General features: G+C 41.1%; 1 protein-coding gene across 1 annotated transcript in view; it reads right to left on the bottom strand.

Moving 5' to 3' along the window:
• The window catches only part of LOC122932216 (phospholipid phosphatase-related protein type 1-like), a 193034-nt gene that overhangs the window by 125529 nt on the left and 48628 nt on the right, over positions 1-18877 (bottom strand). The window contains exon 2 of the mRNA XM_044286509.1: positions 14295-14395. Coding sequence (XP_044142444.1) covers positions 14295-14357 — 63 coding nt within the window. The 5' untranslated portion in view covers positions 14358-14395. The remainder of the gene's footprint in view (positions 1-14294; positions 14396-18877) is intronic.

Here is an 18877-nt window from a genome sequence, read left to right as displayed (position 1 = left end):
TGGTTCAAGAACTGGTGTATGAAGGAGGGGTTTGGGTTCCTGGAGAACTGGGCCGATTTTTCTATTGGCTACAGGCTCTATCGTAGGGACGGGCTGCACCTCAATGGAGAAGGGGCAGCTGTGCTGGGGAGAAAGATGGCTAGAAGGTTGGAGGAGTGTTTAAACTAGGGACTGGGGGGGAGGAAAATTACATTATAGGAGGGGAAGATAGTGCAGATAGAGACCGGGGGCAAGGTAGTGGGACTGGGGGAGGAATGGAAGGAGAGACTAGAACAGTTCAGAAGGAAAGGTGTAGGGTAAAAAATATACATAAACCTCTCAAATGTATGTATACTAATGCCAGAAGCATGACTAATAAAACTGGGGAGCTGGAATTACTGATGTGTGAGGAGAACTATGACATAGTGGGAATAACTGAGACATGGCTGGATGATAGCTATGACTGGGCAGTTAATGTACAGGGTTACAGTCTGTTTAGAAAGGATCGTCAAAACCGGAGAGACCCCCCCGGTCTGCCTTTATGTAAAGTCTTGTCTAAAGCCCACACTCCGCGAAGATATAAGTGAGGGACATGAACATGTGGAGTCACTGTGGGTAGAGATACATGGAGCTAAAAACAACAATAAATTACTAATAGGAGTTTACTATAAACCACCTAATATACCAGAGTCCACAGAAAATCTACTACTAAACGAGATAGACGAGACGGCAAATCATAATGAGGTGGTTATTATTGGGGACTTCAACTACCCAGATATAGACTGGGAAACTGAAACTTGTATATCTCATAAGGGAAACAGGTTCTTGGCAATAACCAAAGATAATTACCTCTCCCAACTGGTTCAGGACCCGACTAGAGGGACGGCCATACTGGACTTAGTATTAACCAATAGGCCTGACAGAACAACAGACGTGCAGGTTGGGGGACACCTGGGAAATAGTGACCATAATGTAATAACCTTCCAATTATCATTCAAAAGAGCGTTTCTACAGGGAGGAACAAAAATACCAAACTTCAAAAAAGCTAAATTTAGCCAACTAAGAGAGGCCATAGGCCGAACTAACTGGGACAAAGTCCTCAAAAAAAAAAATACAGCCACAAAATGGGATATCTTTAAAAACATCCTAAAATTTCATTGTGAGAGGTATATACCGTATGGGAATAAAAGGTTAAGGAACAAAAAGAAACCAATGTGGATAAACAGAACTGTAAAGAAAGCAATAAATGACAAAAAGAAAGCATATAAAACATTAAAACAGGAGGGTGGCACGGAAGCACTGAAAAACTATAAAGAAAAAAATAGAACATGTAAAAAACAAATAATAGCGGCCAAACTAGAGACCGAGAAATTAATTGCCAAAGAGAGTAAAACTAACCCTAAAATGTTCTTCAATTATATAAATGTTTAAAAGTATAAATCTGAAGGTGTCGGCCCTTTAAAGAGTAATGAGGGGGAAGTCGCAGAGAGCGATGAGGAGAAAGCAAAGCTGTTAAATATTTTTTTCTCCAATGTATTCACTGAGGAAAATAAACTGTCAGATGACATGCAGAATGCAAAAATAAATTCCCCATTAAAAGTGTCCTGTCTGACCCAGGAAGAAGTACATCAGCGACCTAAAATGATTAAAATAGACAAATCGCCAGGACCGGATGGCATACACCCCCGTATCCTAAGGGAATTAAGTAATGTCATAGCCAGACCCTTATTTCTGATATTTGCAGACTCTATACTGACAGGGAATGTCCCACAGGATTGGCGCATGGCAAATGTGGTGCCAATATTCAAAAAGGGTCCAAAAACAGAGCCTGGAAACTATAGGCCGGTAAGTTTAACATCTGTTGTGGGTAAACTGTTTGAAGGTTTTCTAAGAGATGTTATCTTGGAGGATCTCAATGAAAATAAGCAAATATATCAGCATGGCTTCATGCGGGATCGGTCATGTCAAACTAATTTAATCAGTTTCTATGAGGAGGTGAGTTCTAGACTTGAAAAGCGACGAATCAATAGACGTTGTATATCTGGACTTCTCCAAAGCATTTGACACTGAACCACATAAATGGTTAGTATATAAAATGAGAATGCTCGGACTGGGAGAAAATGTCTGTAAGTGGGTAAGTAACTGGCTCAGTGATAGAAAACAGAGGGTGGTTATTAACGGTACACACTCAGATTGGGTCACTGTCACTAGTGGGGTACCTCAGGGGTCAGTATTGGGCACTATTCTCTTCAATATATTTATTAATGAACTTGTAGAAGGCTTGCATAGTAAAATATCAATTTTCGCAGCTGACACTAAACTGTGTAAAGTAATTAACACTGAAGAGGACAATATACTACTACAGAGCGATCTGGATAGATTGGAGGATTGGGCAGATAAGTGGCAGATGAGGTTTAACACTGATAAATGTAAAGTTATGCACATGGGAAGGAAAAATGCAAGTCACCAGTACATACTAAATGGTAAAACACTCGGTAACACTGACATGGAAAAGGATCTAGGAATTTTAATAAACAGCAAACTAAGCTGCAAAAAACAGTGTCAGGCAGCTGCTGCCAAGGCCAATAAGATAATGGGTTGCATCAGAAGGGGCATAGATTCCCGTGATAAGAACATAGTCCTACCACTTTACAAATCGCTAGTCAGACCACACATGGAGTACTGTGTACAGTTCTGGGCTCCTGTAAACAAGGCAGACATAGCAGAGCTGGAGAAGGTCCAGAGGAGGGCATCTAAAGTAATAACTGGAATGGGGCAACTACAGTACCCTGAAAGATTATCAAAATTAGGGCTATTCACTTTAGAAAAAAGACGACTGAGGGGAGATCTAATTAATATGTATAAATATATCAGGGGTCAGTACAGAGATCTATCCCATCAGCTATTTATCCCCAGGACTGTGACTGTGACGAGGGGACATCCTCTGCGTCTGGAGGAAAGAAGGTTTGTACACAAACATAGAAAAGGATTCTTTACGGTAAGAGCAGTGAGTCTATGGAACTCTCTGCCTGAGGAGGTGGTGATGGTGAGTACAATAGCGGAATTCAAGAGGGGCCTGGATGTATTTCTGGAGCATAATAATATTACAGGCTATAGCTACTAGAGAGAAATCGTTGATCCAGGGAGTTATTCTGAATGCCTGATTGGAGTCGGGAAGGAACTTTTTATTCCCCTAAAGTAGGGGAAAATTGGCCTCAACCTCACATTTTTTATTTTTTTTCCTCTGGATCAACTTGCAGGATAACAGGCCGAACTGGATGGACAGATGTCTTTTTTCGGCCTTATGTACTATGTTACTATGTTCTTAGCAAATGCTGGCACACAAAGGTAACAATTGTAGCAACACAGTAAGTATATGTGTGGGTTCCTCCTGAATGTAGATACCCACTGGTATAGAGATAGGTATTATATAGAGTAGATTCACACCTGGATTAAGGTCACCTTGAGGTGGTGGTGGGGGGCACAGATATTTTATATATTGTTTTTTATTTTTATTTTTACATTTAGTGACTAAGAGTGATGTTATGTTTGTTATGTTTTGTGCTTGGTTCTGACCCTGGTGTCGCCAACAATCACTTGAATGGTGGCCCGTGATTCCCAGTTTGAATGGAACAGCGGACACGCATATGCATTTCTGCTCTGTTCAACTCTGTAACGATGTTGGACATAGTCCCATATAATTGAATAGAGTGATAGCACACATGCGTGTCCACCTTTCCATTCAAATGGAGGGACCACCGATCCTGTTCTAGTGATTGATGGGGTACACCACTGACCAGGCTCTTAAGCCCTATACTGTGGGAATACATTGTTATAACGGGACAACCCCTTTAATATATGGATTACTCTGTGGAAAAAAGTCTTACTCTGTGCAGCCCTGGCCTGAGCATTCAAGGGCTCTTTGTAACTTATTTGTAAGTTTACACATATATGGGAGCTAGATAAACTAAAGTTAACTATCATGAATGTTAACAACTGTACAAATAATATTTTCTAATGGCATTTGTGCCTCATTTAAAGTGTTGACATACAGGGGACACTCCAGACAAAGCAGGGAATATCTATTTGGTGAATCCCTGTGTCAAGGACCACATGCCTACTGGGTAAATGCACGTGAAACTACTGTGGTCTGGCATGATAGTTACAAATACAGAGTGAAATGGGGAATGACTCCTGACAAGCTTCTCTTCTGGCAACACAATGACATGAGATGAAGCAAAAAGCCACCCAAGACAGATTGGTTCCTCGGTAACAGTTTTAAAATGAGTTGCTAGGAAAGATGTTGCTAGCAACCTGTTTGTTTCAATCCCCTCAGCTATTTGGTTTAAATCGGTTATCCCATGATTAATGTAAAAAATTGCATCATGTAGTGCAAAACATTCTTTTTCTAACAAAGCTAGAACCAGCCCGGTACCTCACATGGATCCAGAGATCTCTCCATTCATTGCATTATCATGTTCATCAAATTTTCTTCATAAATTAAAAACCCTTTAAAGACTGTGGTTGTAAATGATAAAATAGCAGGTGATAGTAAAGCTAAGTGCTTTTTATAATAAAACATCTAGTTGTTGTTCTTTTGAAACGACAACTACAAAGGATAAAGCCAAATTAGGGGAGGGGGTATTATATTGTATTGTATTTTTATTATTTTTACTGTACATATCTTATATTTTATTGTATCTGTCTTGGTTTATTTGTGTTTTTATGAGTTGTACTTGTAGTTTTAATCTATTTCTGTATGTGTTTAGTAGCTGCCTGAAACTGCATCTCATTCCCCTCTAGGATTATTAAAATTGTATTGTATTTGTATGAATTTCTTAGGAATAGCCGTTTTTTCTGTATAGTATATGTGCACTCATTATTTTGTCATAAAATATAGTCTAAACATGTTGAAGTGTATATTTGTGATCCTGTGCTGGGTATGCAATTTTCCTCTGCCTGGAAGTCATATAATAACTGAAAGCTACAGTTACAGTATGTCCTTCCATAGCTTTCCTCTTGGCTCAAGATCAAAGCCAAGAACAGGCATTTTAGTACATTGAGCAGATAAAACTACTAACCCCCCTTCCCTATGCATCACATAAACAACAGGTAAACCAATTGTGAAGTGGTTTTATAATGTGCATAATATGAATAATTTCATATTTACTTTATTGTGGTTATTTATATGGGTTGTACGAGTAAAACAATACCTGTAAATGGTCTAAAATAACAAAATAATCCATATTTACCTTTTTTTTTCCTCTCCTGCTTCCTACGCTGCACCCCAATCCTCAACACTTTTCCTGGCTGCAGCTATGACATTCTGTGCACACAGGGTCACTGCTGCAGCCCATCAGTGGTCTCAGAAGTGATGTCCTGTGTACTGCTGAGGCTAGTGATTGGCTGCATGGTGACCCTGTGTGCACACAATATCACTGCTGCAGGCAGGAAGATGTTGTCAGTGGCAAAGAGGACTGGAAGAGGCAGGAGAGAAAAGGGATAAGTATTTATCATTTTAGACCATTTTTAGGGTCTGCCCGAATTTTTATTTAACACAGATAACTTCTTTAATAATAGATTCATTTTTAATGGCCCAGCACTCCCCCAAATTAGTACTTATCTCCATGAGCCCAGACCAGTAGTGTATCTTGGTTTTGTGCTGCCCTAGGCGAGACTAAACTCGGGCACCCCCCTAATATAAATTTGACCCACCCCTTCCTGTCAAGGTCAAACCCCTTTCTCTCTAAACCCCACCCCTTCCTATGTGCCATCCACAGATCCCCCTCCCCTAAACAGTGCCATCCACAGATCCCCTCCCCTAAACAGTGCCATCCACAGATCCCCCTCCCCTAAACAGTGCCATCCACAGATCCCCCTCCCTGACGCTCACAGGAGTACATTTATAGACTAATCTTTAACTTTAATCATTGCTGATCTCTTTACTGGATACCTTACTCTGTCTTAGCTCAGGTAACAGCAGGACGTGCGGGCAGGCGGCGCTCACTCACTGACGTCACGCGCCTGCGCCGCCTAGTGGGAGGAGCAGGCGCGTGATGTCAGTGAGCGAGCGCCGCCCGCCCGCACTGCCTGCTGTTACCGGAGCTAAGACAGAGTAAGGTATCCAGTAAAGAGATCAGCAATGATTAAAGTTAAAGTTACTAATTAGTTTATAAATGTACTCCTGTGAGCGGCGTGGTCCTGTATATTCTAACCCCCAGGCAAGCGTCCCTGTCACCATGGGAACGCCTGGGGGTTAGAATATACCATCGGATTCGAGTTTTCACAATATCACTGAGATCGTGAAAACTTAGATCCGATGGTATATTCTAACGCCCAGGCAAGCGTCCCCGTCACCATGGGAACGCCTGGGGGTTAGAATATACCAGTCCATCGGATCTTCTGAGTATACCGGCATATAAGACGGATGGGACAAGGGGCAAACAAGGCATTTTGCCGCCCAATTTGGCAAGTGCTGCCCTAGGCAAATGCCTTGTTTGCCTCTTGATAGATACGCCACTGGTCCAGACATCTGCAGTGACAGACGCTTTAAACAGCCACTTACCCGCCTTAGCTCATCTCCCAACTACAGCTTCCCTCTTTCTGTGCTAAAAACAACCCCAGGCTTCACTGACCATTTGGGTTATCTGGCTATGAATCAAGTCTTAAATCTGATATATCAGCATGTGTAATGGGGGTACTAAAATTGTGTATTGTTATGTTTAATGTATTTTACTGTTTGCTGGAATTGATGGCAAAGGTTGGCAGAAACAGGGTTAACCACTCTGTTCCTTCCCTCTTGGTAGGAGTGGGTTGGTCAGACTCCCTGCCAAGAGGGGGAGACCTGAGTAACCTCAAAGAGAAGAGGAAGCAACCTGCTGAGCTCCTGTAACAAATTCTCCAGAGAGAACTACTCCAATTGTCCTCAAGTAAAGCCTTGAGGTTCCAGACAGCAGCATAAACTGCTACCTTCAGCACTGAAACCACTGCTGTGAAGTGTGCGATTACAGTCAAGCCAAACAACCACAAGGCCAGAATCACCTACGTAAGTGTGGAATTGCCACCAACCAATCTGCCATCATATCCGTGCTGATGCCAGAGAGGATTTGCACTTCAAGTGTGCTGCTAATGGATGTATTTAAAGTTCTATGTTGCATTTAGTAAAAGAGACTTTGATACATTTAACACTGTAGCTGTACTACTTCAGTACTATATTTACACTGCACCGATCCCCAGGGAGCAACGGCCTAGTGTACTGTGACACAACACTTCATTAGGGCCACGACCACTCCTATCCTCTACACCAGATCCTCAGGGAGGTCGTTGCACATATAGTACATTGAATTTGTGGCACCAGCATCAGAAAACCTGTAAATTGCTTTTCTTTGAAAGCAGAAAAGAAGGCAATGTTGGTGTCTGTAGGGAGGTGGATAGTAGAGACATCAGTCTCACTCCTGCTCCATGTGATCGGCAGCAGAATGCAGAGGGCCCGTTAGAGCTTAGCCTGCACAGCCGGCACACATCCCCGACACTACACTACAAGCTGCATTGAATTTGCTGAGATAAAGGCATCAGCAAGGAGGAAGAAAACACTGCCTAATGAGTCTTTCCCTTATTACAGTGATGAAAGCGCTCATTGGTCAATGTCATTACTCAGTGACACTGACCAATAAACGTTTCCTTCAGTGTAAGAAGGGAAATGTTCATTGGCCAGTATGCTGCAACCTGGCTGACTCATTGCAGCTTGTGGTACAGTGATGGAACTGTGCATAGGCAGTGCAGGCTAAGCTCTGACAGAGGACCATAAAAGTTATTGTATGAAAGTTAACCCCCCCCCCCCCCCTTTGGGTTATAAGTTGGCACCTTACGTGGTTACCTACCTCTATATATAGATTTAAAAAAATTGAGGATGGCTCACAGATCAAAAATTCCAACGTTAGACAGTGCTTTTGTGGTGGAAATGCTGTGTTGTCTATGGTATATTAGGTATTCCTTTAGAAGAGGAATCTTTCTTTTCTAATGGTTGCCATCCTCAGTCTACCCTGTGTCTCTTCTCGAGATATCTTGAGATGTTTACCTGTTGCAGAGAGCCAATGAGTAACTGGAAAAGGGGATGAGAGTGGTAGTAGGTCAGGCTGCCATCGTCAATCACGGTGGCTATCCTTTCACCGTTGCTCCCTAGGGCCATGCAGTGATAGGAGGGGCACCCTTCCCCGATTCTGGAGCTCCTGTTTGATGGTAGCTGGGATGCCCTTGATGTCAGGTATTTGGATGGCTGAAAGGAAGGGTGTGTAGAGTGCAATTGTAGGCATGTGGTGTAGGAGTCAGAAAACCAGGCCAGAAGTACAGTATAAGAATAAATGTCTCTCTTTACTGTATGCAAAATGGAAGTTGTGGTACCTCCAACTATAGCAAAATACAGTTCCAACTGTACACAGTACAATTCTTTCCCAGATAACGGTGAATTAATTTAGGCAAGGATGGGAGTTATTGCCCTCTTTGTACAATATTTTCCTAAAGTCTCTCTTAGTAGAATCTATGGCTGGCAATGATGGTTGTAATGTCCACTGTGGGATAAAGGGTCTTCAAGGCACACCTGGGCGGGATGTGTCCAAGTGTGAATTGTTTCTTACAGTGTCTCCCACAGCAGTCAAATCTGAATAAGTGTAGTCACAGATTACCTTGCTGACTCCTATCCTTGGCCATGCAGATTCAAAGTTTTCCTGTTTCTCTTTATTTCTGTTGATCTTGCAGTAATTCAAGCAGAGATCTGTTAGTTTCTGGAACTTTCTGGGCCTAAGAAGAAAGAGCCCAAGGCACAGCTTCCTTCCTTTCTAAACTCTCACAATACACTGACTAACTGAGCTGGGGGTTGATCCTGGATCCCCTACCCAACCTCCTGCAAAGAGCTGAGCCAGGATTATTAACCCTAGGCTGTGCTATACATGACTATACTGGTTGCTATTAGTAATGAGCGAAGCGAGCTTCAGATTCTAGATTGCTCGCTAGTTGCAATACATGGCATAACAATACATATAACATTACATAACATTAAATAACAAACTATTTACAACCACCTGCCCTGGGGGACTGCCGCTCACATAATCAACTGAGTAGCAAAAAGCTTACATATTCGAGTAATTACGATGATTTAAAAAATGGTTTGAAAACACATAAAAGAAATACCAGATAACTAATGTGTGTTGGTGACTAAAATTCATTTTTTCCCTATTATTATTTGCCTGTATTATGTCAAAAGTATATTGATTGACTCATAGTTATTAACAGTAAAAATACAGACCAGAATACGCAGAATGTGCGCAGCACACAAGACCAGCTTTTTTCTGTTTAGAAGCAGCTAGAAGACTGCATAGAATACATCACATGCAGACCTCTACAATTCTGAAATAGCAGGAGCCTAATTCTTGTATTACCTGCTGGGAGTAGTCTATCAAACTATGTGTGAGTTCAGAACCATTATGTTAGCAGACAAATGCTGCATACTTATCAATGAAATGTACCATTATCAAACCCTAGCAGCACAAACAATCTGCTTGTTCTAGAAAAGAGTCTCAGCGAGCAGTGGAAATATAACTACAATTATTTCAGTGATATACAGGTAAAAAGGGGCTTGTCTGCATTTCAATATGTGATACACTGGAGGAGATTTATCAAACTGGTGTAAAGTAGAACTGGCTTAGTTGCCCATAGCAACCAATCAGATTCCATCTATTATTTTCCAAAGGATTTGTTAAAAATGAAAGGTGGAATCTGATTGGTTGCTATTATGGGCAACTGAGCCAATTCTACTTTGCCCCAGTATGTAATACTTGTGTTGCGGAGCGCACCATGTGTAAAATATGGTTTAGATATTGCCGTTGTTGTAGAAAAGACCTATAGGCAAATTAATGGGGCTTTATTTTAATGTTTTCAATTTGTCTAATCACATAAAATGATCTCAGTGTAAGGTCCTCAGGTGGATGGGGACAAACTGAGGAACACTGGAACAGCTTTACTAAAAGTGATTTTGCAATACAGCAACAAACTACTTGTGAAACTGGTATATTTATAGTCAATAGGGACACTGTCTCTTTAAGAAACTAAGCTGATAGCAGGGAGGGTGTGATTACAGTCTCTGTGGAATTGGTTTAACTTTATACAGTCTCTCAGGGGCCGCATTGTTCCTGCTAGTGGGCGAGGGACCCTACTGGTATCTGGATCTCTATCTCTCCAAGGCGGGACCATTCTCTTTGCTGCAGTGGAGAATCTGGCTGGGCACTTCTGAGACCTTGCTTGTCTGCACATGTGCTCCTCACATCCATAACTCCCTTGTACTGGTTTGTGTTGCACTCGTCCTTCAGTGCCACACAATGATCTGCCTGCTGCAGCCTCTCTGTACCTGGTTGGGCTGCACTGCTTTACTTGGGTGGCTACATCACCCCACCCCAGAGCTCTGGTAATGGACCTTGCTTTGGATCTCCTGCAGTCCAATTCTCTCCTTCCCCAGGCACTGGCTGAACTGCTCCTCCTATGTAGCAGACTGTGTCTTCCCCTGTTATCTCTAGCTAGGAACTGGCTCCCTCTGCTGGACTGGAATGATGACAAAAATTCTCTATGTCCCAGCACTGCAACAGCTCCTCCTGCCACTACATCAGAAAACATATAAAAATGTATTTTGTTTGTTGGATGTAATCAAAACCTATTATACGAGTCTTCAAATTTCCTGTCATTGAGAATTTTCAGGGTCTAGAGCCAGAAATAATTAATGAAACAATGCTCAGTTAGAATAGCCAATCAATTCCTCTTTAGCATCACGTTAAAATTGGAAAAACCCTCCCAAAAATGTAATTTTGTTTATTGTACATTTTTTATTTGTGTCTGAAATAAATGTTGTTGGCTCAAAACTTCCCCCCAATGCCCGGGCCACTTGTATACATTATGCTTACCTTCTCCCCCCGGCACCCGCGTCACTCCGGAACCCTGCACTGCTGCCACTAAATCTTCCATTCGCACGGATCAAAACAGGGAGGCTCATGCAGAAAGCCACGCAGGGAGCAAGGGCAACGCGGGTGCCAGGGAGCAGGTAAGTATAATGTATACGAGGGGCCTGGGCATCGGGGGGATATTTTAGACTTTGTCTCACTTCAACAATTGGCATCTATCATGTAGACCAAGGTAATACAAGGCAATTACTAATGTAATGTTATTATCTATATTGTCTCCTTTGCTGGTTTCATTCATTTTTCCATCACATTATATACTGCTCAAATCCAGGGATGTATTGTAAGGGTATTTTTTAAGTACTGATTGGTTCTGTCCCTTTAATTCTGTTCCCTTTTATTATTACCAGTCTGTGTAATGATGTGTCTTGTAATGTAGTACCCATCCCCCATTGTGCTGATAAGACCACATTCCTGATCTCAGTGACATGCCTGGAGGAAGGGTTTAAAGTTTATAATCTGTAATAAACATTCATTCAGGGCACTCAATTGAAGACTTCTTTTTTAGTTAGGATGTGAATATTAATTTGCTCTATTTCTCTATAAAACGCTGGTCTTAATAAATTACCCCCTAAATTCCTAATTTGGATTATTTGGATCTAGATTTTAAATAAATAGAGGCATATACTGGTGGATAGTTTTAGTTCTTAGTGCTGAAAGGGCCCTGCGACCATCAATGGTGCGCATACTAACACACCACATCCTGGATTAATATTTTAATTTGGTGTTTTATTGATTGGACATTGCCAAATATACTATTCAGAATCAGTGCCATATTTGAAACATCTGTTCCTCTTTATCTGAAATACAAGTCATTTAAAGTGGGGGAAGTGGGTGGGGCATTTTATTTTTTTATTTTAAAAATGTCTTTCTTTAAAAAAAAATCATCATAAAGTGGAGAGTCATGCTTTGCATTCAGATACTTTTTATAGCAGCCTTGGCAGCCAGCATTAGTAAAAGATGAATCTGGCAAAATAATGCTTGCCTGTCAGCAGAAAGAGGCAGGATTGTAGGTTTAAGCTAGTAATTATCTAAAGCCTACATCCACTTGAAGGCTTTAAAGGACCAAACATAAATTAAATTTCACTTTACTGCACTGTCTTAACCACCAAGCCCACCAAATTAGGTGGGACTGACCAGCCATGTAATGTCTGTGAGTGTGTCCCAGCTTCCCTCCAATGCTAGATGTTGAGGGCAAGAAGAATCTGGCCATTGGATTTCAACATGTCAGATCCTTTTGCGATAAGCCACTGTCTGAAGTGTCTGATCACATTTCCTCTCCTCTCTATACTGAGACCACATGCACAGCTGGTGAAGCCAAGTATGCATGTGTATGGAGAGGGGTCAGGAGGAATTGCTGATGGCTGAATAAGCGCTTGGCTGACAGTTATCATAAGCGTATGGTTGGCTTTAAAGGGAACCTGTCATCAACTTTATGCTGCCCATACTAACGGCAGAATAAAGTAGACACAGGTGAGTTGATTTCAGCGGTCTGTCATTTATAAGTTACAAGTAAGTGGTTGCCGAGAACCAACATCCCAATCATTGCAGACTGGGCCTGGAAAAGACTTAAAGCAACCTGAGAAGAGTCCTGGTTATTCATAAATTCTTGCCCTCCTGCCCACCTGCTGATGATTGACAGTCTTCTACCTAGTTTTCTCCCTTTCTCTCCAGGAGAGAACTGCCAATAATCATCAGATGGGTGAGAGTGCAGGAGATTATGAATAATCATGACTCTTCTCAGGTAGATTTGACTCTTTTCCAGGCCCGGCCTGCAATGATTATGATGCTGGTTTTCAGCAACAACTTACTTTTAGCTCATGAGTGACACACCACTGAAATCAGCATTTCTGTCACTACTTTATTCTGCCCTCAGTGAGGTCAGCATAAAGTTGATGACAGGTTCCCTTTAAAGAGGACAGCTAATATTTCAGTACCATGGACAGGTACAGCAATTTTACTCTATAAGTACAAGGAATTTATACCGTAAGCTACATGTAGACATTTCAAAGCATTATCTGAATTATCCCAGATCTCCTAAGATCAACCTAAGATGCATCATTTTGTGTAAATTATTTCTTAAATTCAGAAAAGTATGAATAGTTATTACAATGCGAAATGTCATAACAATAAAACAAGTGTAAGTTAAGATGCATAATATTGTTATTTTGTTTTTTTTCCTAAATGGTGCCAACCAATAGTTAGAATAAAGTTAGATAAAAGTTTCCAGTGATGCACCAAATTTATCAACCAGATTGAGCTGCTGGGATACATCATATTAGTCAACTCTACGGGAACGTCCGGGATGCTCTCCTGAAAAGCAGCCCTCTATGAGCTCTAACTGCATGTGGCACTGGTGTCCATACAGTACATGCTTCAAAGGGGTATAACATGTAATAAAAGGGGTGGGATCTTCTGGGAAGAAGTGGGGCATATGGAAAATGGGTGTGCCCGTTCAAAAACTTTTGGCAATGTGCTTTGCTTTGCAAGTATGGTATACATTTGGTGCATGTCTGCGAGACTGTCTAGTTTTATGCCATCTACAGGATTAGTAAATAGGTAAATTAATAACTATAAAGGGCATTGTTTGCATTTAATACTAAAGCATGGTGCTGCGTAATATAAAGACATCACAAAATACAGTTGTGTACTGTCAAATCTGCTTGTACATGGAGTGATCTCCTCCAGCTCATCAGTCATCGGACTATGGTGTCTATCTGCCATCCTTGTAGACTAGTGCCATGAACCCTGAATGACATTGCTGTTATCATTCCTGGCACCAAGATAAAGTGACGCTCACCGACAGGTCAGCATCTGCTCATTCATGTTCCATGTAATCTCATTAACACCCAGAGAGTGAAGAAATCTGCTGTCACCGCTAATGTCGTTTTTTATATTGCACTGGCTTCAGGACCTTATTTAGACCATGGATGTGTCTGTACGTTTTTTTTAACTATTTGTCTGTTGGCCTTTAATAACTCCTATTGATTTTCAGTCTATCGATCTGCAAGAGGCTTCTGAATGCTGATAGTTGCTGCATATATTAATAAACCCCTGAAAATATATTATTGACACAAGGAAGGATCTCCCCTCCTCGGAGTACAGATTGCCAGACTGCACTGTATTGTGATCAATGGAATGAAATGTCCTCCAGCTGCGCTGCTCTATAGGATTTTCCAGCGACACATGCAATTCAATAACAATAAAACCTGGTAGATATCAACTGGGTACGAAGCTATACGGTGGCTTGTTTACTGATCTGCAGCTGTAACCATGGCAACCCTGCCGCATTCAAAGACGGCACCCATCGCTTACCTCCACGAAGATGAAGCATGGTATAATCGAATAACTGCGATGGGTATTGTTCTCCAAAGCCATCGCCTTTCAGTTGGAAAGGTTTATGATGCCTAAAATGCCTGGAAACAAAGAGAAAAGAAAGAAAGCTGTAAAGACGTTTACCTGATTGTCTTTGGATCAATTACCATGGCATTTAATAGAGTGAGCAGTATTTTATAGGGTCTTTGTGGAAAAACATCTCAACATAGCACAAATATAGGCAATAAACGTACTAAAATATTCATATTCTACGGTATATAGTCGGATGACGGATGCTGAATATTTCCTCAATATCAAGGGTTGCTTTCAAGATAAATGGACTATGGCAAACAGTTTCTCCACATGTGGGTTGCTCTTCAGTAGATCCTTACTCACAGGTTACCACCTTGTGCACACAGATCCCAAATACAGTGGACATTTTGATGAAGAGTTGTATCGGATTGAATGTCTGGTCATAGGGGAGATTTAGTATTTAAATACGCTACTTTTGCGGCATAAAAAAAATGCAAACTGCACGTTTGTCCCTTTTTCAATGATGTAGAAGAACACTCAAATCTAAGCCTGGGACTGGTGCATGGACTGCTGGATGCTGCAGCTTATTTTATGACCAGTCATATGCCTCATCATAAATAGTGATGAGCGGCATAGGCAATATTGTTGACATTGACAAACTATAGACCTCCATGATAGTGGTTAATATTTCACTATAGAAACATAGAAGTTACAGATGGTCATAGAACACACTCCTCTGGCTTCGGCTCACCACTACTGGAAGATAGGGATCATGGTCATTGCTGAGAGACTCTCATTTACCAGGAAAACAAAAGGGTAGAGGCATGCATCAGGTCCTGCGGTGAATAGTACTGAGAAAAACTCCACCTCATTTTGCTAATCAGTGAGGATCTCAACAATCATATCTTAAGGAAAGGCCATCAACATTAAATTCTGGAACACCTCATTCATTTTTGTGAGGATTTGTATCTACTGTAGCTTTAGTAAAAAAAAAAAAAATGGTCTTGGTGTAAAACTTGCTGTACCTGGTTGTTATATGGGTGCAGTTTACTATAGTTACTACAATCTACTGAAATGAACTGAAATCACCCCCAGGTTCCATAGTGATCTAAATCCAACTCTGAAGAGCCATGGGGGATGGGGTGTAGCAGCTGTAATACTGATGGTTACATATGTTCTTCAAAGCAAGTTGGAATTCTTGGAACCTTTCTGTAGGTGCTTATTATAGTTAGCACTTGAAAAGAATCAGTTTTCTAATCTTTCACCATGGAAACTGTGGCAGAATGCAGCAGTAATATGGACTGTATTAATGTGTCGCTATTTGGGTCATTCCAGTCATTTTGTAAAAAAATTACTGTAATCTATGACGTGAAATACTGTAACTTACAGTACTGCTTACATGATTGCTTAGTTACATTCTCTAGCATGAGTGGGTTCTTTCTAACAATTAGAAGTGTCAAAATGGGGGGGCAGATGTACACAAGCTCCCTGGCAGAATGTTATCTCTATGAAGCCCACAACACCTTTTCCAGTACTCAATGCATGAATGTATTATCATGAAGAGGCCCAACCTGACATTGCTTTTAATCAACCCGAGATTCTTTTATACATATTTGTAGCAAAAGTTGCTTTGATAATTAAAATGCAAGAGAAGTTATCACCATAATCTTCATTAGAAATCACTGATTTAAAGAGAACTATCATTATGAATTGCACTGCAAGCTACAGGCAGCATTGTTATGGCAGTGGGTGTGGAACCACTGTGCCAACCAAAAAATCTGATTTAGAAATAAACCTAAGAGTGTTCTCCCCCAGTTCCCTGTTTTTCACTCTTAAACACCCATACAGGGATCTGGACTTTGCTGCATACAACGCACTAGACCACTCTTTTAGTAGTCTCCATGTTGTTGGCTGCCTAACCAAGGAGGTCAAGAGGCAACGGTGCATAGCACCAAAGGAACAGGCAAAACTCATAGTCAGTAACTGGTCAGGGTAGACAGAGTTTGAGTAAATTCATGAAGCAGTCTACAGGTCAGGGCAGACAGCAAACGGTCTATGTAGTAAATGGGCTTAGATCGGTAACATGGCCTAGTCATAGCTCAGTCCATTTCAAGAGAATGGGGCTGAGCGTGATACCAAGCACACCCACTATTCAATGTACGGTGCTCACAGGAGCACTGATGCCTTCTCAAACAGCTGATCGGCAGGGGTCCCGGGTGTCAAACCCCCACCGATTAGATACTGATGACCTATCCAGAGGAGCCTGTCTGCCATATAGGCAGATGTTAATTAGTGTAAGTATAAAGCTGTAGCCTGCTCTCCCTGCATTCATTGGAAGCCGTCTGACACCAGAAGAGGTATAGAGTGGGCTTGGTATGCATGTTGGTACCTTTATTTCCTGAATTTAATGGAGACCATTATGGCACAAAAAATTGTAAAAGGCGTGGACATAGCATGTATGTGCAACCTGCATTCCCTGTAATTTATGGTGGCTAGTATTGCACTATAACAGGTAGTATTTAGTGTTAGGTTTCCATCTTATAGAGATCGCCTTGACGCTGGCAGACGGGCCCAAAATGCAAAATGTATTTGCCAAGAATCTTAAATTTATATTTATATTTTCTATAACTATGGTATTATTGTACTTTATTTGTATTTGCAGAGTGCTGTTGCATTGTGTGTTTTTCTTTTTTTTTCTTTGTCTATCCAGAGGATAGGTCATCAGTTAGGAGTCGGGAAAACCCCTTTAAAGTTGCATAGCAATTGAAGAGGTTGTCCAGTGTTTATGGTTATGAATTGTAAAATATGTGAACCTACTAAAATACTCTAATTGTGCATGCATTTCAGACCCCCTCTCCAGGCTGCCTTTGGGCTGTACTTGAAGGGGGCTGTTTGGCTGAAATCAATAGCTAAAATAGGCACCCTTCTCCATCGCAGCTCATGCAGAAACAGAGAAAGCACTAGCTTAGCTACTTGATTTGAATGAAGGAGGTGCCACGGTAAAATAGAAGGATCTGACCACATTTGGTAGAGTATATTAGTTATAACAATATTAACAATAAACAGCATATTTGTTTTCCTTTTTTTGGCCACTGCACATCTCCTTAAACTTGATGCTCAAAAGAACACTGGAGAACATTACAGGACATAAATTTGATCAAATTGTACTGCCGGGCTGAAAAAGGCAGCTATGGATTCATCTAGAACCTGTAATGATTTATGAGGTGAGCAAGGAGCTGTTCTGTCTGCATTAAAAGACACAATACCAACCAACACATTCACTTAGCATAACCCGTGAAGCACATCTTTTTATGTTTCTTGCTGGAAGGCACTTCACTCATAGTGAATTTCTCTAGTGCAGACTAAAGGATGGTGCTTCAAGAGCAAAAAAATTATGTCTTATGTGTACTATATCTACTGTATAATCTTATACATTGCTGCTTTTTTATAAGCTAGATTTAAACACAAAAAGGGTCTGATCTTTTTCCAGAAACAGTGCTACTCCTTGTCATAGGCCTCCATCATGCCATAACAGCGCTTGGCGACCCTCTAGAGTTTAACTGTAGGAAGGTCCATGTCTCATTGCGGGATTAAGAGAAAGAACTTTCAATAGATTCCACTGCTTGGTTTAGGACTACCCCAAATCTTTTACTAATCCAGTGGGTCCACTGTTCAGATGTTCTCCAGTAGACTACTGTTACACTTTTGTCCATGAATGTGTCTGGTATTGCATCTTATAGTCTTCAAGTGAACAGGTATGAGATTTAATACCAGGCACATTCCATGGGCGAGGGTTGTGCTCCATCTGGAAAAAGTAGATTTTTTTCTAATCCTGGACAACCTATTTAAAGTGGAAGACACACAGACCCAGATTTACTATCAGACAGACAGGTTAAGTGTAGACAGGAAATCTTTAAGTACGCTAGATTATCACAGTATCTCAGGCTGCAGATAGACTATCTGTCTAAAAGTTTAAGCCAACTTTCACACAGTCAAAGTTGTAAATATAAAATAAAATAAAATGTCTGCCTCTCCAAATCAATCCTGTATATACTTTAATAAAATTTGTTATACACAATGCACATATACCTCATTAAACACAATAATAAAAGGGGTTCTCCAGGCTTTTAATATTGATGACCTATCCTCAAAATAGGTCGTTAGTATCAGATCAGCTGCGGTCCGACACCTGGCACCCCCACCGATCAGCTGTATGAAGGGAAGGCGTGTGCAGTACGCATGTGCCCTCTCCCTTTTCTCTTCCTGCTCGCAATAGACATAGCAGTAACGAGCGGGAAGAAAGAAGGGAGACAGCAAGTGCACAGTGCGCTCTCCTTCCCTTCATACTGCTGATCGTCGGGGGTGTCGGGTGTCTGACCCCCGCCGATCTGATAATGATGACCAATCCTGAGGATATGTCATCAATATTAAAATCCCAGAGAACCCCCTTTAATATCCGTAAAATAGTAGATATTCATAAAATAACTGTTAACTTTTAATGTATGGATATCTATTATTTAATGAATATTAATTATTGCACTTTATGAGGT

Source organism: Bufo gargarizans, chromosome 1 (genome assembly GCF_014858855.1).
Source record: "Bufo gargarizans isolate SCDJY-AF-19 chromosome 1, ASM1485885v1, whole genome shotgun sequence".
In the NCBI taxonomy this organism is placed as follows: domain Eukaryota; kingdom Metazoa; phylum Chordata; class Amphibia; order Anura; family Bufonidae; genus Bufo; species Bufo gargarizans.
The sequence above is the reverse complement of the archived record's forward strand: the minus strand, read 5'-3'. Positions and strand labels throughout refer to the sequence as shown.